At 35.5% G+C, this 20,241-nt stretch overlaps 2 protein-coding genes, 1 long non-coding RNA gene and 1 pseudogene across 5 annotated transcripts; 3 read left to right on the forward strand and 1 right to left on the reverse strand.

Annotated features, from left to right (window-relative positions):
* On the forward strand, positions 630-2,228 carry LOC18602922. Its single transcript, XR_001927423.1, has 4 exons — positions 630-706; positions 804-960; positions 1,416-1,754; positions 1,892-2,228. It is a non-coding gene; the product is annotated as an uncharacterized LOC18602922 (long non-coding RNA).
* LOC18602923 lies at positions 7,823-9,002 on the forward strand (annotated as a pseudogene).
* Positions 9,957-13,960, reverse strand: LOC18602924 (E3 ubiquitin-protein ligase RHF1A). The gene is made up of 8 exons (XM_007034591.2): positions 13,527-13,960; positions 12,523-12,569; positions 12,324-12,386; positions 12,080-12,191; positions 11,639-11,979; positions 11,209-11,304; positions 10,773-11,133; positions 9,957-10,351 (listed from the first exon to the last, which is right to left on the reverse strand). Exons 1-8 carry the CDS (start codon positions 13,716-13,718, stop codon positions 10,340-10,342), a joined length of 1,224 nt encoding a protein of 407 aa, XP_007034653.2. The 5' UTR covers positions 13,719-13,960; the 3' UTR covers positions 9,957-10,339.
* LOC18602925 (DEAD-box ATP-dependent RNA helicase 58, chloroplastic) lies at positions 16,321-20,201 on the forward strand. Of its 3 annotated transcripts, XM_007034594.2 has the most exons (10): positions 16,321-16,636; positions 16,726-16,819; positions 17,018-17,131; positions 17,284-17,406; positions 17,817-17,921; positions 18,384-18,542; positions 18,644-18,712; positions 18,853-18,942; positions 19,325-19,465; positions 19,888-20,201. In XM_007034594.2, exons 1-10 carry the CDS (start codon positions 16,374-16,376, stop codon positions 20,161-20,163), a joined length of 1,434 nt encoding a protein of 477 aa, XP_007034656.2. In that variant the 5' UTR covers positions 16,321-16,373; the 3' UTR covers positions 20,164-20,201. The 3 variants fall into 3 exon arrangements, with proteins under 3 accessions (XP_007034656.2, XP_017975420.1, XP_017975421.1); XM_018119931.1 differs by lacking the exon at positions 18,853-18,942; XM_018119932.1 differs by lacking the exon at positions 16,321-16,636 and having other exon boundaries at positions 16,731-16,819; positions 17,022-17,131.

Consider the following 20,241-nt stretch of genomic DNA (forward strand, 5'->3'; position numbering starts at 1 on the left):
TTTTGACTTGTTTTCATACCTTGATATACCCATGAATCGTGCTGTCATCAGTTGTATGACTGCTGCTATTTTGGAAATGAATTGTCTTGTTCTATCTCGATATGAACCCAGCAGTTAATGTACTTGTTTAGTCTTTCTTCCTTATATATTTCTGTACATTTAAGAAAAGTCCAAAGAAAAATGGAATTTGAACTTTGAATGTCTATTTATTTTAGCTATTGGCAAAAGATGGTAAATGATTTGTTGAATGAATGAGGGTGGGAGACATGAAATCCTTTTGTTGTTGTTGTTGTTGTATGTATGTATGTTTGTGAGACATGATATCATGGTTTAAGACCCCTAGACATGGTCAGGTTTTGAACAAAAGAAAAGTACTATTTCTATTTCATACTTACTACATCTTCCCAATCATTATACTGGAAACCGTTTTCAGTGGCAATGTGAGATGTGATTACGTGAACGAAATCATGAATCTTATCCAAATCCAAAGCAGGAAATGGTACAAAGCAGGAAATGGAAGACGATTTGGAACTTACCAAATCCTCATTAAAATGGAAGACGATTTGGAACTTACCAAATCCTCATTGAAATGGTACAAAGCAGGAAATGGACAGTCTAATTTAATCCACAGCGAGGCAAGGAATATGCCATGGTGCCACCTCCACAGGCCATAAATCCTCAATACAAGCCAACCAGCTAGCTCCAAGTACGTTTAGTAGAGAGCAGTCTTGCATGGAATTATTGGTGACCTTATTTGTTCTCTTTTGTTTCTTATACTCGTCTATTCTAATCTGCATGGAAAGGTGGCACAGGTGATTACTGGAGGAGACGCTGGGATAGGTAGATCTGTATGCTACCATTCTGCTTTAGAAGCTGCAACCCTGGCCTTCACGTATGTCAAGGGCCAAGAGAACAGGGACAAGGATGATACTTTGCAAATGCTACAAGAAGAAAAGACCTGTGAGGCCAAAGACGCCTTAGCCATAGCCGCACATATCAGAACTGTAGGAGGGTTATTGAAGTTGTTGTAGAAGAATTAGAAAAGATCAATATCAATTAAGAGTTAATTAATTAAACTTAGATTAAAATAATACATTATTTTGATCAATTGCAAGTTGAGGGATGAACCAAGACTTATTACGATCCAATTTAAACTTTAACTCGTTTTAATTTAACAATAGAAATTTTAGATTGTACGGTTTCTTAACTTTTGCTTGAAAGAATTTTTTTTTTTTAATTGGAGAAAGGGGACTCGAACGTTACTTTTTAAGTAAGAAATTATATTTTAATTAATGAGCCAAATGTTCGAATGCGTTTGAGAGAACGTTTGGTAACAATATTTCTCTTCTTTTTTCAAGTGTACGTAAACGACTAGACTTCCTCTTTTATTAATCAAAGAATTAAATTTGGTGCAGGCACGCTCTTGAGCACATGAAGAAGGAAGCTGCATTATGAACACAACACCAGTCCTTGGCTACACTGGTAGTCCAAAACTGCTTGGCTATGGTGCAACCAAAGGAGCCATCGTGGGATTCACCAAGGGTCTGGATCTCAAAACTTGTGGAGAAGGGAGCTCCAGCCCGTCTGGAGCCCTCTGCAACCGGCATCCTTGCCTGTGGATTGGGTCAAGAGCCTAGAGAGTGAGGCTCAAATGGAAAGGGCAGCACAACCTTACGAAATCGCACCGTCTTTTAGTGTTCTTGGATCCTTCCAATGCTCTTCCTACTTCACTGGCCAGTTCTTCCATCTCAATGGTTAGTCTCCTCATCAGTCAATTGTGTCCTCCATGTTATTTTTTACGTCGCTATTTCCATTTTGATGCTGTATAAACCTGTAATGTTTTTATCTGAATATTACTGATGGACGATCGTATTGTTTGCTTATGTTGAAGGTGGAATGTGACGATCAGATCAACGCTTGAATGTATGTGAGGTGCAGTGGTGTTTTCTTGTGTGTATGAGTGTGAGCTATGCATGAACTGGGGCGGCTTGGAAGTCCAAGTTAGGTAGTGTGGATGTGCTCCGTATATAGAGAAAAGAAATTGTGGACATCATATGGGTTGATGTACAAGGAAAATTCGGAGGAAAAAAAATATAGATTCCACCTGCTTAAGTATGAAAATCGATTGCTTTAATTAAGGATGGAAATCGATTGAATGTAAACGTTGATGAAAGCTGATAGCCTGATGCTGAAAAGCTAGGAAAATTAAGTGTTCTGTTTGCTGATTACTCTCCGTTTCCACACGGTACTGCTAAGTTCCTATTACCAGATTTTGATAAAGCGTTTAACTACAAAATCAATGAAAAAAAATTATGCAACCTCATCAATATGAGAAAGCATCCAAAATGTGGCAATTTTGCTGTAACAAATTCCTTGGGCAAATGGGCTTCTCCTCCATCTTCCTACACGGTTTTCCCTCTCTGGTTTTGATGCTTGTAGTTTTGTTTCTTTAACTTCCGATCCCCACACTTTCCCTATGGGTAGCTAATGCTTTACTTTCCTAACTCCAGTCTTCGACAGATATACGTGTATGACCATTTTGACACCTTAATGCCCAACAATGGTGCTGCCATCAGATGCATGACGGCCGCTATTTTTGGTTTTTCTTTGGCCAACGAGTAGACGAAGCTATCACTATCAGTTACTGGTTTTCTTTTTAGCTATTGATTTAAAGGGGTAAAATGAGTTGAAGTTATGGTTTAAGAACCCTCCATCGACGACATTGTTTGTTAAGTTTTTAGACTTTGGAAAAACCTGAAGCACACAGATTTTTACCTGTTTGAGCAATGGAGAAAAGTGTTGAGAATTCAGTGATTCTAGCTGGTAAAGAAGAAGAAGAAAAATTGGGCGTGAATCAACAGCTTGTTGAAGGAAGAAAGGAGCTAGGGAACGGTATCGGTTTATTTCTTTAGTTAATGAGTGATTGAAACACTTAAAAGGTCTTGTTGTTTTGGTTGTTTGTTTTAAGTTGGCTTAAACGCCTAAGAATTGTGTCGTGTTGCTTGGTTTTTGTAAGCTGAAAAGCCACGTGTTTTTTGAGTCTGTTTCTTTTGTTTTCATAGTCATTAAAATGTCCGTTGTAAAGCAGCTATATTTCTATGTCTAGAATACTGTCCTCAGCTATTTTTTCTCATCGTTTTTCCATTCTCCGATGCCAGTTTACAAGGCTATGGTTGTTACTATCATATATATATATATATATATATATATACTAAAATGAAAAGTACTGAAGGTGGTTTTTTCACCCAAATTGTTTTTCCCAATCTTTTCCTTTAGCTTCTCTGGTTTTTGTTGTTTTGGCTCTCTTTGCTTTAAAACCATCCTTGATTTATCATAAATTTCTTCATGGTATCAAAGCTCTAAATTGATCTTAAAGGACTATTTTTCATTTGGTTCTCACCCTTTTTCGATTTCTAGATTTTATTCTCTGTATTGTGATTCATGGCTACAGTTGGGTTTAGTACCTTTGCTCTTTCAGTTTTTACTAGAGAAAATTATGTGTTCCAGTCGATGAAGATGCAGTCCAACCTAAGGCCTTCAATCTCTGAGAGGTGGTGGAGATCGGGACAGAACCAGTGCAAAGGCACGCCAATCAACACTGGCTCTGATAAGACAATTTGAAAAAGATAAGGTAAAGAGGTATAAAGCTCTATCCTGCTTATAATCTGCAGTATCTAATGATATTTTTGCTAGGATAATGTATTTAGATAACCTAAAAGAAATCTGGGATCATTTAAAGGAAGAATTCCATGGTAGTGACAAAACTAGAAAAATTCAAGTCTTCAATCTGATTAGGCAATTTGAGATGTTAACCATAGATGATAGTGAGACTATCAGAAAGTTTTCTGGTCAGATGATGGGAATAGTAAATCAACTTAGGCTGCTGGGTAAAAAGATGACTGAAGAAAAGCTGCTTAATAAGATGTTGGTAGGATTACCTAAGAGATATGAGTTTAAGATATCTTATTTAGAGGACTCTAGGGATCTTGGACAGATGACTTTGAAGGAGTTAGTCAATACATTAGAAGGGTTAAAGCAAAAAAAAACTTTTAGGCAAAAATGCCTCATTTAAAATGCCCTAGTTGCCAAAACCAAAAATTTGAAGGCTAATAGCAGTAACTTTAGGAGGACTGGTGTTGACAAGAAAGATAAAGGGAAGAAAGTTGATGAAAAAAGAAATGGGGATCATAGGAAATCATTTTCATCATGTTCTCACTGCAAAAAGACAAATCATATGGAAAAGTATTGCTCGTTTAGACCAAATGTTAAATGTAGGAAATGTCACCAGCAAAGACATGTAAAAAAGTATGCAAAAGCAAGGGCAAGAATGCTGATGAGAAAGTTGCTGTGGTTGAAGAGCTTAAAGTAGAAGATGAAGTTCTGTTTATGGCTAACAAGTTAGATAATGAAGAGAAAAAAGACATCTAGTTGCTGGACAGTAGCTATTCAAACTACTTGACTGGTTGCAAGGAAATTTTATCAGTTTGCATGAGAGTTTTATAACTCAAATGGAAATAGGAAATGGTGATATGTTGCTAATCTTTGGAACTGGTACAGTGGGAATGCAGACATTTGGGGAAATCAAATCAGTTGCAAATGTTCATTTTGCTCCTGATGTAAGTCAAAACTTACTGAGTGTAGGTCAGCTTGTGGATGAAGCCTTTGAATTAAACTTTAAAGACAAGGCTTGCATAGTAAAAGATCCAGGTGGAATAGAACTCTTCACAGTAGGAATGAGAAACAAATGTTTCCCATTAAATGAATGAAAATTAAGCATACTGCTTACAGTTGCACCTTGACTGATACAGAATTGTGGCACAGACGGTTTGGTCATGTGAATTATGGTTCACTAAGGTTGATGACTTTTGATAACTTGGTTGATGATTTGCCCTTCATGGCAATCATGAAAAAATTTGAGAAGTGTGTCAGTATGGGAAGCAAAGAAAAGTCTCATTTCCAAAAACCATAGCTTAAAATGCAACATGTAAACTGCAACTACTGCATACAGATCTTGGAGGACCTATAAAGACTCCATTCTTGAATGGAAGTAAGTACTATATACTTTTTATTAATGATAATACAAGGTTCTGTTGGATATATTTCATGAAAATGAAATCTAATGCTTTAAGTGTGTTCACTAAGTTTAAAGCTTTAGTTAAAAATCAAATGAGTTTGGCTGTAAAAAAGCTCATGAGTGATAATAGGACTGAGTATACTGCTATGGAGTTTGAAGATTATTTAAGCAAGTTTGGCATTGTGCATCAACTGACTATTTCATAGAGCTCTCAAGAGAATGGTGTGTCAGAAAGGAAGAACAAGACCTTGATGGAAATGGCTAGGTGCTTGCTATTTAGAAAGAAGTTGCCTAAGTCATTGTGGGCAGAAACAGTTAACACTGCTAACTATCTACTAAATCTGACACTTACTAAAGCCTTGGTAGGTAAAACACCCATGAAGCCTGGTGCAATACAAAACCTTCAATCAAACATATGAAAGTCTTTGAATGCATATGCTTTGCCAACATTCCAGATGCAAAAAGGACCAAGGTGGATAGTAAGTCTCTTTTAGCTATTCATCTTGGATAGAGTGAAATATCAAAAGGATATAAACTCCTGGATGTGAAAAATATATAGTTTTTTATAAGTAAAGATGTGGTGTTTGGTGAGAACAAGATGTGAAATTGGGAATCGAAATCTGTTGAAGGTTCAAAGAATTCTATTATTGCTGCTAATATGTTGCCACAAGATGAATTTGACTTAAACACAGATGATGTGGATGAGATTCCTATGAGAGGAACTAGGAGTCTGGAAGACATATATGCCAAGTGTCATTTGGCAATCACTGAACTTGGTTCTTATGTTGAAGCTGCTTCTGATGAGCATTGGAAACAAGCAATGGAAGTTGAAATGATGATGATAAAGAAGAATAAGACCTAGTTACTAGTAGACAGGCTTAAAAATCACAATGTCATAGGTGTTAAGTGGGTTTTCAGAACCAAATTAAATCCAGATGGATCTATTAACAAATACAAAGCCAAACTTGTAGTTAAAGGCTTAGCACAAGTTTATAGTGTAGACTACTTGGAAACTTGTGCACCTGTGGCCAGACATGACACCATCAAATTGCTGGCAACTTTGTCTATAAGAAACGGATGGCTCATCTATCATTTTGACATAAAATCTACCTTCTTAAATGGTTACTTGAAGGAAGATATATATTTTGAACAGCCAGATGGATATGTTGAGAAAGGTTCTTAAAGCAAGGTTTACAAGCTACTGAAGGCTTTATATGGCCTCAAATAGGCACCAAGGGCTTGGTATGAAAGAATGGATGATCATCTATTGAACCAAGGATTCATCAGAAGTACTGTTGTAGCAACTCTCTATATAAAGAAGGTAAATGATATAGTCAAATTGATAGTAGCATTGTATGTTGATGATTTGCTTGTCATTGGTCCAAAGACTGAAAACCTAACTGAGTTTAAGTCTCAGATGCTAAAAGACTTTGAAATGACTGACTTAGGACTAACGTCTTATTTCCTGGGGATGGAATTTATTCAATCCTCCAATCATATATTCATTCATCAATCCAAGTCTTGTCGTTTTGGTTGTTAGTTTTAAGTTGGCTTAAACGCCTAAGAATTCTGTCGTTTTGCTTGGTTTCTACAAGGTTGAAAAGCCACGTGTTTTTTGAATCTGTTTCTTTCATTTTCATAGCCGTTAGAATGTCCATTGTAAAGCATAGAATTCCATATTTGGAAACCTATGCTTAACTATTTTTCCTCATCGTTTTTTCATTCGCCAATGCCGATTTACAAGGCTATGGTTGTTACTGTCATATATATAATAATATGAAAAGTAGTGAAGGTGATTCCCAATCTTTTTTAACTTCTCTGATTTTTGTTGATTCGGCTCTCTTTGCTTTAAAACCATCCCTAATTTATCAGAAATTTCTTTAAAAAGTACTACTACTAGTATAATACTATGTCAATTCCCTCTCCAATTGAATTTGTTACAAAGTAGAATTAACATTTAACCTTTCCACAATCAATGCATCCTAACACAACTAGGGGACTACCATGCCACATTCTAACACTCAAAATTTTCAACGTATCTCTTCCGAAGCCATTTGGCATCAGCATTTTCCAGGCAACACAAGAACTAACTGAAAGGACAAGTGGAAAATGATAAGTTTGACAAGCCTCTCTTTCTAATACCATGAAACTCTAGATCTCTAAAGCAAATTCGGGATATTGATTAGGAGGTTTAGCTAGTGGTATCCTGGTGCAACTTTGAGATGTCCACAAAATGCCAACCGTTTAGTCGGCTAATAGTCTACTACTCAGCCACATAGTGATGCGATTACGTGAATGAAAACATGAATCTTGTTCAAATCCAAAACAGGGAAAGGGAAAAACGACAATGCTGAAGATTGAGGTGGTATGCCGGCCACTCCATGGTCCACGCCGACCTCAGAAATCTAGCTCTTCCACCATGGACAAAGCTAATACCTTATCAAAAACAGACGTGTCCTCTTAGTTGTTCATTATATGGTAAAACTTCCCTAACACGTATGCAGCAGGCACTGTTTACGCCGCACACTGCATGAGTCCACTTGACCCACCAATAAGATAGGCCCAGGGGCCATGTGGGTCATGCATCAAAATCACAGCACGTGTCTCACTGCTTGACAATGTTATGCTGTTAAAAACTTTGCACGCACAATCCACAGTCACTTGTTCACTGCTCTCTCCAGCTTCGAAGCCTTATTTTTCTTTATAGTACTAGCATTTTGAGATAGATAATAAACTCTGCAGTCAGTTATGGCAAGCAGTGGGCAAAAGTTTCTGTTGAAGAAGCAAGAAACACAACCAGGCAAAGAACATTTCATGAAGCCACTTCCACAGGCCATAAACCCTGAATACAAGCCTTCCAACAAGCCCCGAGTAAGCTTACTGGAGAGGAAATTTGCAGTCCTGCATGAAAATGCTGATGTCATAACTTATTTAGTTTCTTATTTTTCATGTCTGCAGGGAAAGGTGGCACTGGTGACTGGAGGTGACTCTGGAATAGGAAGAGCTGTATGCTACTATTTTGCTTTAGAAGGTGCAACCGTGGCCTTCACGTATGTTAAGGGCCAAGAGGAAAAGGACAAGGATGATACTCTTCTTATGCTACAAGAAGCAAAGACCAGTGACGCAAAACAGCCTCCAGCCATAGCTGCTGATATTGGATATGATGAGAACTGCAAGAGGGTTATTGACGTAACTGTGGAATAGTACGGGAAGATCGATATTCTGGTGAACAATGCAGCTGAACAGCATTTCACCAACACAGTTGAAGAAATTACTGAGCCCCAGCTTGACAGGGTGTTCAGAACCAACATTTGCTCTCAGTTCTTCATGTGTAGGTAAGGATCCTCTCTCTCTCTCTCTCTCTCTCTCTCTCTCTCTCTCTCTCTCTCTCTCTTTGTTTGCTTGCATTGGACACTCCAACAAAATGCTATAGAAACACTTAAAATTTGGTGGGCAGGCATGCTCGAAAGTACATGAAAGAAGGGTAAGCTATTATCAACACGACATCCTTCAATGCTTGCACAGGGGATCCAACAGTGCTAGACTACTGCGCCACAAAAGTGGCCATTGTGGCATTCACCAGGGGCCTGGTTCTCCAGCTGGTGAAGAAGGGAATCCGCGTCAACGGCGTGGCCCCAGGTCCTGCCTGGACTCCACTGCCATCAGCATCCTTGCCTGAGGAAATGATCAATAACTTCGGGAGTGAGGTTCCCATCGGAAGGGCAGCACAACCCTACGAAATTGCACCGTGTTACGTGTTCCTGGCATCCCCTCAATGCTCTTCCTACTTCAGCGGCCAGTTTCTCCATCCCAATGGTCAATCTTCTGATCAGCTCAATAAATAGAACGTTGAATATTTGTTTAAACATATTCTCATATTGCTGATTGTATTGTTTGTATTGCAGGTGGGATGGTCATCAACACTTGATCCTGATCATTAACTGCATTCCAGCTCGTGTACTCTATGTGTGTGAGGGAGTGTGAACTTTTTTCATGTTTAAATAAAATGGAAACAATGTAGGACTGCGGGGGCTTGGTTGGTGCCTAAGTCCAATAGTGAATGTGTGAAGTGTGCTTTACATACGGGTTTATGTACAAGAAATAAAGATTTGAGAATTCCTAAGCCATGATCATTTACGAATTACGATCATGTTCTTCTATTTTAGATACCAATCCCATTTCAGGTTCCACTTGCTTTAAAAATGGAAAATTGATTAAATATCAATTTTTTTTATATGGAGTACTGGAAGTGACACTCAAAGCTAATATAGCTATTGAAGAAATTAACAATTTTTTTGGAAATTTAACGAGAAAAGCAAGTTCATAAAAAGATGAGAGAAGAGAAAAAAGAAACGATTCAAGGTAGAACTTTTTCATAGGCGGCCCACGGCTTATATAATATGCAGGAATAATGTTAGATAATAACATGTAAAAGAACGAAAAGATTAATGCGTGATACAGATGGAAATAAAAAGTGGGATCCAATCTAAATTAATTAGATAAATATTGGGTAGAAACGTAGGCTAAAACATATAAAAAGTTTCTGATTTTAATATTTATGACGTTCTCTTTAAAGTTCGGCTAAGTTGCATTTTGGGTTGAAGCCCGGACGCATAAGCTTCAGCCCAATGCTAGAAAGAGTTAGCCCAGCAATATGATCTGTTTCTTCACCTCCAACTCCCACCTCGCTTTTCTTTAACATGTACCCAAAAAAAACACACACACACAAAACCCTCCACTTTCTCTGATAAGATCTAATTGGACTTTAAAAGGTATTAGGCTGCACTTTCTTTCTTTCTTTCTTTCTTTTTAATTCTGCTGGGCTGCTCCAAGTAAGAATCTAGGGTAAAAAGAAGGTTGGAATGCAATTTTAGAATATACCTAAACGTCAGAAACAGAGGCATTTTTTTAAAATTAAATAGCCCGAATAAATAGAGAACAGAAAAAGCTGAATGTCAAACTCCTCTGTAAAACCAGAATGCAAACAGAACAGACCAAATAGGAGAGAAGATGAATGCTTTAACAATTCTTGCTTTCTTACTACACCTACCAGTGTTTTATGACAAAAGAAAATGTTGGTGTCAGGACAATTTATGGTGTATGTACCATCCAACTTGGGGAATCTTTGCAAGATATAGGCAATGCAGGACGCGAACCAACCGGCAAATTGGTTTCCTAACTGTAACATCACTTGCATTAAATAGCCTCTTCCAAAACAAAATGTTAACTGCCACAACCAACCAGCCAATGACATAATCAACAGCATCATTGTCCTCTCTGGAAGACAAGAATATCATGATTAGTAATGCTACACGCAAAATTAAATCCCTGACTACGGAATGCTTTTGAATATATCAAAATTTTGTCTATACTTCAATACAATGTTCCTTATGTCTTAGAAATTGACCACAAAACGGCATTCAGATGGAGCACAAAAACCAAATGCAAAATTTATTTTCATAACGAACCAGTGGTTTTCTTAAAAGCTGGTTGCTCACCCACCCCCATCCCCACCCACTTTTTCCAATATCATGGGAATAATTCAATGCATTATACAGATTTAAAAGATCTCTGTCTTGACAATTTAAAAACGGCCATCTTTCCAAAGAGAATATTGCTGGGTTATGCTTGATCATATGAGCAACTAATTAGCAGCAATGAGTTGATGGAATGACATTCTGAGAAAAGTGGGTCATACCTGGGTGCGAGAAACTTCAACTTTGCCTGGGATGGTACAAGAGGAATAAGATGGTTCTTCTGAATTTAAACCATGATTGAATTCCGCACAGTTCTTATTAAGACCCTGAGCAATAACATTTTCTTGCACTCCCTTTCCCTTAAATAAAATGTTTGAGGTACCGCCAGTGCCACCAGAAACAGGTATAGAAGCTCCAGGTCTTTTCGTAGCAATATCTAGACGTTCAATCATTTTTGCAACGCCAGCAATCCCCGCACTCATCTCCCGCTGCACTCCCTTGCTGAGCTCCTTAACAGAGTTATTACGAGCAAGAAGCTTCTCTTTCAGACCTCTGGTACCTTTAGAAATAGATTCCTTGTATCTGTTACAATACATCCATGCCATTAGCAACACATAGTTATCAGTCTCAAACAAACCTGAATTGAAACACAAGTACCTGGCTGAAGCAATGGACCATTTTGATTTGATAGACTCTGTGAAAGAGAATGTTTCAGATGAGCTTGGTCTATGTGGAGTATCCACTTGTGGCTGCCTGAAGAAAACAAAGAACAATGATCAAAGGACTTAAAGGTTGTATAAAAAGTAATGCAAGTGAATACCAATGACCACTACAAACAGAAGAATACTTCAGAGAAATACCATTTAGAGATGCACATAAAAATACGATAACATACTGCTATTATCATGGTCATCATAAAAAATTGATAGAAAACAGCTGAGAGCCACGGCATAAGATCTGTAGAGCATGAATAATATAAACCTCATGCGTTCCATGTTGGAAGCAAATTTTCAGGATGTTCTTCCAACGGGACATACTACAATAAGCAAGTTGAGAACAGGCTAGGAATCCAAGAGAAAATAATTACCTTGAATCGATAGCCTTATCTCCACTGACAGCAGAACTAGAGACCACATCAACAGATGGGTTCACAGGCAATGGAGGGTCAACATTTGGTATGACAGAAGCCAGTGAATCAGGCTGACTTAACCCATACCTTAAGTTTTGGCATTCATCTGGTGAAGTTGGATTTGTCTGCTGTGTGTGCAGCATATGTTCAGGAGAGGTAAAAAAAAGAACTTGAGAAGGGTCAAGCCCAAAAGATCTTTGCCTTTCCCTTCTGCGAACATAACGAGCTCTGCTCGCAGCAGCAGCTAGATGCTGCAAAATGCGTTCATCAAAGTCTGAGTCATCTGAATGAGATGCATCCTGAGAACAAAACAACATGCTATCATTAAAATATTCTTGTTGAGCTTAATACTCAGCATAAAAATGAATATAAAGGTTCAAAAGGAACCAAATAAATCACCTCCTCAGCACCAAAACCGTCATGGAAATGATGAAAATCTATGAGAACAGCAGGAGAAGGGTTCCTTGACCTGCAGTGCCTTTCAATCCTGACAGTATCTAGAAGCTCTTGGCTGCAAAGATGCATGCATATAAACAAAAAATCACTGATTAGCTGGTTGGTTTCCACTCATAAGCAATTGATGAATTTAATGCATGTATGTAGAGAGTTAGAGAGGAGGGATGGGAATTAACAACTTATACACCTGGCAGGATCTTTCAGGACAAACGATTGCCAACATATTGGGCACTCTTTGCTTCTCTGTGACCTAGTGGTACACAAGTTCAATTAGGAAATGACAGAATTAAAAACATAGAACTATTATATTATTGCATTCCTGGGCAAATATGTAAGAAACCATGTTTCCTAGATAAGTATAATCTAAAAGTGAGAGAGACACCTACCATTCAAGAATGCATTGAAGATGGTATTCATGTCTACAACTGGTAACCTGAAACAGAGAAAAAGGTTAAGAAAGTTTAATCCCTTAAACAACCACCTGCAGGAGTGCAAACAAAACCAGATAAAAGGCATGTACTATAAGTCTATAACATAAAATAAGTAACATCATCCAGATGCAACTCTACAGAAGATTGAGATGAAAACAAGTGAAAGTACTCGAACGTAATTTAGCATTCATCTTCTCAATACTAGGACTAATAGTAAAGCATTTCTCCTTAAAAAAAAAAAAGTAACTAAATGATATGCATGTTAAACAATTACCCAGCACCCACACTATTAGAATTAGTAATAAAAAATTAAATCCATCTTGAATCCATGTATATTTTTGAGCAAATTATATCCCCAAAGAGGAGAGAGGTAAATAGAGTCCATACATCAAGCCGTCTAAAGAATAGATATAAAAGACATATATCCTTCACTCACATAAAGGATTGCTATATGTTTGTGTGTGTGTGTGTGTGTGTGTGTGTGTATATACGGCGAGAGTTGGGGGAAAACGAAAGCATTCTTCGAAGTTAATTGAGCTAATAATAGATCGAATCGAACAGTAAAGATCAGTGATCACTTTCCATCTTAAAATTTTGAAAATGTAAGAAACTGATCGCAATCAATGTTACAATCTCGCATGCTACAAATCATAACGTTTCACAAAATTAATATGAACAGTCCACCAAACTCTTCCACTTCGATGATCAATTTATTTGGATCATTTGGTTATCAATTAAGATAATTGATTTAGGAAAACAATAAATTATCACTGAGCAGTAGTTCCAAAATGCTAATTAAACAGTGACAAAATCTCAAAGAACTACGATCAACAAAAAGTATTATCAACCAGCTCGATCATTACTGAACAAACAAAAAGTAAACAGAACTGGTTAATCAAAATATATTAAAAAAAGAAAAAAAAAACGTATATAAGACGAGAAAGAGTGATGATTAGTACAGCGGCAGGGTCTTGAGCAGAGAAAGGCTCGAGACAGATACTGCAACCGTCTTCGGAACCATCGTCAAGTACTCCTCCGTAAGACGACGACGGTGGTGACGATGATGAAGCAGCCATTAATGCGATCGGCTTCTCGAGCATGGAGCAAGAAGAATCAACAGCAGCAGAAGGAGAGGAAGTGAAATCCGCCATTGAAACCAAACGTGTTTGGCAGAGCAAAGAAGAGAAACGGAGTTTTGATAGAGAGGAATCGAGAATGCGGAAGAAGGAAGAAGCAAGGAACCCTAGAAAAAGCCAGTGTTTGGTTTCCGATGAGAAAAGTAAGTGGTCAAAGAAAAGAATTTTAATTTTATTTTGAGAATAAACTGAAAAAGAGGCAAAAGGCAGAAAACGCAGGCGGAGGGGAAAAAGATAAACCGATTCAGACGGTTTGATTTTCGATGGAATCAATCAACATAACCTTTTTCCAATCTCTGTAATCATTAATTAATTAATTCTGATTAATTATTTCGCACTTTTTTAGATTATACTGTTTTCCGTTTCACACTCCACTTCTTTCTACGCAAGGGTAAGATGCTCCGATTTGTTCTCGACTGGCTTGTTACAGATTTCGGCTTTTAATTTCATTAAATTAAATTCACACAAATCAAAATCTTTCCATTTCCGCCTTCTTTTTCTCTCACTAATAGATTTTCTTTCCAATTTGAGAAGTAAATTATATAAAATTGGATCATACTTACACAGTCAAAATCAACTCTCTCTTTTTTTTTTCTCACAAATTTTATTCACATTTTCAATCTTTTTTGGACAAACACATTTTCAATCATTGAACATGAAATCTATTAATTATAATATTTTATATAATATATATGCTTTAAGCCTAAACAAAATATATTTAGATCTTATATAAAACTTTTTAAATATATATATATATAAAAGATTTATATGTTAGTTTAAAAATTATTGTAAATTAACCTCATTAGAAAAGAAATATTAACGGTCAATATATAAAAGTCAAAGAGTTATTTTTAAAAGTTGCATGACACCATTATTTACATTTGAAAATTAAAAAAAGGTCTTTAATATCTTAATAGTTAATGGATTCTTAGACCTATTTAATGGTTTTAAATTTTGAAATTAAATATTTTTTTACTTATGTTTTGTGAGGATAACTAAAAACTCGAGATATCAAAGTTTATCTCTTTTATTCCTTTTTAAAATTTTAAAATACAAAAATATATTATCTTTTAACATTTTTTTTATTCCCTTTCGATTTATTGGAGAAGGTGAAAACCAAACAATAGAATAGAAAAGAAAAAAATGCTAAAATCAATAGAGATGTGAGATATACTTACTATAAAATTTTGCTATTATAATATCTTAGAAGTGTAGCCAGGTAAATTGAATGTTGGCAAGTATTATTTCAAATAAATTGAATCAAATATTATTTGAAAATTATTTTGTTGTTACTAATTTAGTAATTTAATTACTTTTTTCTAAGTAATAGTTCAAAAAAAGTAAAAATTATACTTATACTGTTGCTCTTTATAATTTAATTACTCAAATTTCAAAATTCATAATGTTACCTTTATCTTAATCAGTCTCTTTTTGTAATAGTATTCTAATTATTCAAAAATTATAGTAAATTTTAATAACATTGTAAAAGATAATCAATAATTTTTTAATACATTTTGGTGTACCAATATTTTAATACAGCATAATATCTTTAAAAAATATATAAAATAGATTGAATAATTTAGTTTCACAAGTAAAAAGTTAAAAAAAAAAAGTCTCAATTTCACTTTACACTCTTTTTTTTTTCCTTTTTTCACCAACAAGTTATTTAAATCTTATCTAATTGAATAAATTGCCCAACTTCAAATCAAATCACTTGTATTTTTTTTTTTGAATAGCAAATCACTTGTATTAAGTAAAATGAAATTCTCATTGGCATTTAATTACATATTGCTTCTAAGGTAGGGAAGCATGTTACCACCTACCAACCTCCTTTTTAATCCCACCGAAAGGTCGAAAATCCACTTTCAAACTTCTCTTTACATTATCTGCTTTGTTCATACAACTTTGCTTTAAGAACGGATCAAATTGAAATTTGGCTGCCATTGAAAGTAGCTTTAACACTGACTTTAGTTCATGGCTCAAAAAATTAAAAATGAAAGGTAGCTTTAAAAATAAATAAATAAATGCTCAATTTGAGAATAGTCATTTAGATATTTTTTAAATTAAGGGTCAAATATTTTAATTGTAACAATTAAAAGTTAAATATTTTTAGTTTTTTATAATTAATGATTAAGGTAAGAAGTGTCTGACGCTTATAAACTAATTGTTTTTAATTCATGATATGAATGTTAAATTTTTAACATGACTTATAACAATTAAATTTTTAATATAATGTTAATAATTATATTTTTAACGTGTAGCAATTATTTCTAACATGATATTTAACGATTAAATTTTAAAACATAGTATGTAACACTACATTTTTTAAAACTGTCATGTCATCAATTCATGTGATTTTTTATATACTCCATTTATCTGTAAACTTAATTTTTAATTCTAAAAATTAAAAAATATTTAATTTTTAATTATTACAATTAAAATATTTAACTCATAATTAAAAAAAAATCCAAACCTTTAATCCCAATTTAAACATTTAACCTGAAAAAAACATCAAATGACTGTCCAATGAGATGACATCAGAGCCTGGCCCCATACATACAACCTGTGCTGATAGACAATTATTTTCGTCTATAATCCTCATCATCATTATTCAATCTCCCAAACCGTTGCTCTTCACTTGCAGCGAAGCCAAGCCAGAGACAAAAAAGAATGGCTTCTTCAGCGTCAGCTACTGTGCTTCTCTCTCTGACCATTACGGCACCGTATCCAAAGCCAACCACTTGCCGTTTCCTTCTCCAACCTCGAAACCGTTACCTCAATCTCTCTTCTTCAGCCAACTTCTCAACTAAAGCTCTCTTCTCTTCATACAATTCCAACTTGGTTCCACTAACTAAAGAGCTTGAAACGAATTGTAATTCTTTAACTCTTCGTGAAATTTGCCAGGATCACTTGCCGGACCACGTGCTGGGCAGGCAAGCTTCTGCTTCACCGCATTTTCCGTTTTGTTAATTTCTTAAAATTATATTGGTATGTTTTTACCGAAGATACGGTGGCATTTCAGGATGGAAGAGCTTGGGTATGTAATGCCGACCGACGTACAGAGGGAAGCTTTACCTGTTTTATTCTCTGGAAACGACTGCATTCTTCATGCTCAGGTTGATTTTCTTCCCAATCAGTATTATAGTATAAATTTTTCAATATTCATATCATATCATAAAATTTTATTTTATTTTATTTTATTTAATTCAGTTAGTTGAGCTTATAAAAATCCAATTCTCAATAACTATGTTAAAAGGAACAATGATTTTCCTGCGCTGATAAGGCTAATGTACGCCTTATTTGTGGTGCTCTAGACAGGTTCTGGGAAGACGCTGACTTACCTATTGTTGATTTATTCGGTTATAAACCCTAAAAGATCGGCTGTGCAAGCTTTAATTGTGGTTCCCACCAGGGAACTTGGCATGCAAGTAAGAATTTTATTTTGATTGTTTTAACATTTCAAGTTCAATTTCGTTTCTGCAAGAAAATTTGGACAGATGAGTAGTTAGAAAATTGGATAATATAAGGTGAATATGGTAGTATTGTTATGGAAGTTTTGGTGTTTTTTGTATGATCAAAGGTTACGAAAGTGGCTCGGATGTTGGCTGCAAAGCCTATGGACCCTGAAGTGGAGCAGAAGTCGTATACTGTTATGGCGCTTTTAGATGGAGGAATGTTGAGGAGACATAAGAGTTGGCTGAAGGTCCTGCATTCTTCTTGTCCTCTTGTTTCATAAAGTTCCATGTAGATTTACAGGATTGTGGCAAAACATTATCACTGTTCTAAATTAGTTAAAAATACAATATTTTCTAATAGTAATAGCTGAGTTTTCACAATGTGGAACTATTTGATAAGTAATTGGTAAAGAATGGAAACTCAGTTCTTACCCATTTTTAATCTTTTCAAGTTTTATTGCCCAACAACTTAGTGCCCTCTGGTAAAGTTTGATGACATATCTTTTCCTTAAGCTGTTCTCTTAATATGGTAATATTCTGAAAAGTTCCCTCTGTTTGTACAAAAAATTGTGGCAATCTATATCCAAAGTGATGGCCTGGTTATGTTCAACGCAAATTTTATTTATTTATTTATTTCCTTTAATCTTTAAATTTTCAGGCAGAACCACCTAATATAGTGGTAGCGACAATTGGAAGTTTGAGCCAGATGCTTGAGAAGCAGATATTTAAGCTTGATTCTATGCGAATATTGGTAGTTGATGAGGTAATTAAAACAAAATGGCATTTTCCTCCGTTGATTAGTTGTTGACTTACTTATAAGCTATTTCTTTTGCATTTAAATTCCAAATACATATTTTAAATGACATTTTTATTTTTCAATGAATTCTGGAAATATCAGTAGGAATTTTGGAGAAACTTATTATTATGCCTTTAAGTTATCTTCCATGAAGTCACTAAAAGTATCAGAATATTGACTTTCAGTTGTCTTCATTTGGATAAAATTTTTGCTTAAATTATGTGATTTATGTTTTATATAGTCTTTTAGGCAAATAAACAGACATTTTTGCATTCTAGGTGACTGTTTTGTACAGTCACTGATTGTTTATTAGGAGTACCCCTCTCTCTCTTCTTTTGTGTTTTTGTTTCTGTTTATTTGCTAAGCTTCTTAAATTGGCATGCCTTCTTTTGATATTCTTTCTTATGGAATGACATTTCATATTACTAGGTTGATTTTATATTCAATTCTTCAAAACAAGTTAGTTCCATCCGGAAGCTTTTGACATCATATTCTTCATGCAACAACCGTCAGACTGTTTTTGCCAGTGCATCCATCCCCCAGCACAGACGATTTTTACATGACTGTATACAGCAGAAGTGGACAAAGGTTAATTTGTTAACAGTTCTTTTCAAGTCATCTTGTTGGCATTCAATCCAGTGCTGTTTTTGGTTTTCTCACTTGAAAAATCATTTTGGTATAACCTATAGGGGGATGTGGTTCATGTCCATGTCAATCCAGTAAAGCCCATGCCATCATGCCTGCTTCATAGATTTGTGGTAAGGGAAATTTTAGTATGGGACTCAATCTATGTACTTACTATGATAATGTTTTACCAAATGTTATTGTCCTCTACGGCATCTTTCTCTCAGTCTGTGAACAGTGATTGATTCTGATCATATGTTAAAATGCTTGACAGATATGTGGTAGAAAAGAGAAACATCGGCTATTACTATCTTTATTACAATCTGATCTGCCCGAGTCTGGTATTATTTTTGTTAATGAGCAGGTTCGCACAGCTTATCCTTCTTCATGTGTTGATTTCTGAGATGATGCAATTATTATATGTTATTATCCTGAAAATAGGTTGGCTGCTATTTTGAAATTTGGGGTTCAGCATTGTATGAATGCTTTGCCTCAAGATGATATTCAATGAAGGATTTCTTCTTGATATGATCATGGCACCTTCTGGATCCGACCAAACCTCTGATCCAGCATGCATACGTGTATAATAGATGTATAGCTTATATAGTTTTACATATTTGCTATCATGACGAAAGGAAAGGTAGGAAAGAATTGGCTGGCTGCAATATGAACGTTAAGAAACCTTAGGTTCATCATTCTATGCTTCTCTAATAATTTTGCTATTTATTTCCCTCTCATTCATGCAGTCTGAGAAGTCAAAAAAGGCTGGGAAAGCTCCTTCAACAACTCTTATCATTGATTTTTTAAAGGCTTCATATGGAGGTTCTTTAGAGATCATTCTTTTGGAGGACAACATGAATTTCAATTCACGAGCAGCTTCACTATCAGTAAGTGTCCTTTAGTTCCTCTATGATTGAATGCATGGCCTTTCCCATTCCCTCTAAATAAAAGAAAGCTGAATTTGTTGTTAATTAATATATTTGATTTTGTTTTGTAGCATATTAATGACCTATTCAAAGTAAGCAAAGATTATTTATTCTTTTAGTTCCAGTGACTTATTCTTCTATTGAAACTTAATAGCAAGGGTTACTTATTTAGCTACTGTAAATTATATGATTCCTTTATTGAAAAACATTGAACAAACTGCTGCACTACAAGGCACCATGGAAGTGTCAACGCATGCAAAAGGCTACTTCTTACTACATGATTCCCTACTAGGCGATGATAAACTGTTTCACTCTTCGGCTATATCCTGCGGTCCATCCTCAAAGAGCTGCCTAACTGTTTGAATATTTGTTTGAAAACACAGGAAGTGAGGCAAGGAGGCGGCCATCTCCTTGTGTCTACAGATATAGCTGCTAGGGGGATTGACCTGCCGGAAACAACTCATATATACAACTTTGACCTGCCAAAAACTGCTATCGATTATTTACATCGGGCTGGAAGAACAGGTAGAAAGCCATTTTCAGATAAGAAGTGCACTGTAACAAATATTATATTGTCAGAAGAGCGTTTTGTTTTGCAAAGATACGAAAACGAATTAATGTTTAACTGTGAAGAGCTTATACTGGAGACCCTATGTTAAAATTTTCAATTTATGGGAAAGTTCCTGCTTCCTTCTTATTATGGTAACGTGAAAGTAAACAGTTTATTTTTTTCATCT

Source organism: Theobroma cacao, chromosome 4 (assembly GCF_000208745.1).
Source record: "Theobroma cacao cultivar B97-61/B2 chromosome 4, Criollo_cocoa_genome_V2, whole genome shotgun sequence".
Taxonomy (NCBI): domain Eukaryota; kingdom Viridiplantae; phylum Streptophyta; class Magnoliopsida; order Malvales; family Malvaceae; genus Theobroma; species Theobroma cacao.

What these genes read in the sequence shown, in the direction of transcription:
- LOC18602924 (XM_007034591.2), bottom strand. Translation starts at nt 13,718, where the DNA reads ATGGCGGATTTCACTTCCTCTCCTTCTGCTGCTGTTGATTCTTCTTGC. An exon ending in CTTCAATGCATTCTTGAATG is followed by an intron (nt 12,387 to 12,522) that starts GTAGGTGTCTCT and finishes GTGTACCACTAG; the next exon opens with GTCACAGAGAAGCAAAGAGT. An exon ending in GATAAGGCTATCGATTCAAG is followed by an intron (nt 11,305 to 11,638) that starts GTAATTATTTTC and finishes TGTTTTCTTCAG; the next exon opens with GCAGCCACAAGTGGATACTC.
- LOC18602925 (XM_007034594.2), top strand. Translation starts at nt 16,374, where the DNA reads ATGGCTTCTTCAGCGTCAGCTACTGTGCTTCTCTCTCTGACCATTACG. An exon ending in GAATATTGGTAGTTGATGAG is followed by an intron (nt 17,922 to 18,383) that starts GTAATTAAAACA and finishes TCATATTACTAG; the next exon opens with GTTGATTTTATATTCAATTC. An exon ending in GCCTGCTTCATAGATTTGTG is followed by an intron (nt 18,713 to 18,852) that starts GTAAGGGAAATT and finishes AATGCTTGACAG; the next exon opens with ATATGTGGTAGAAAAGAGAA.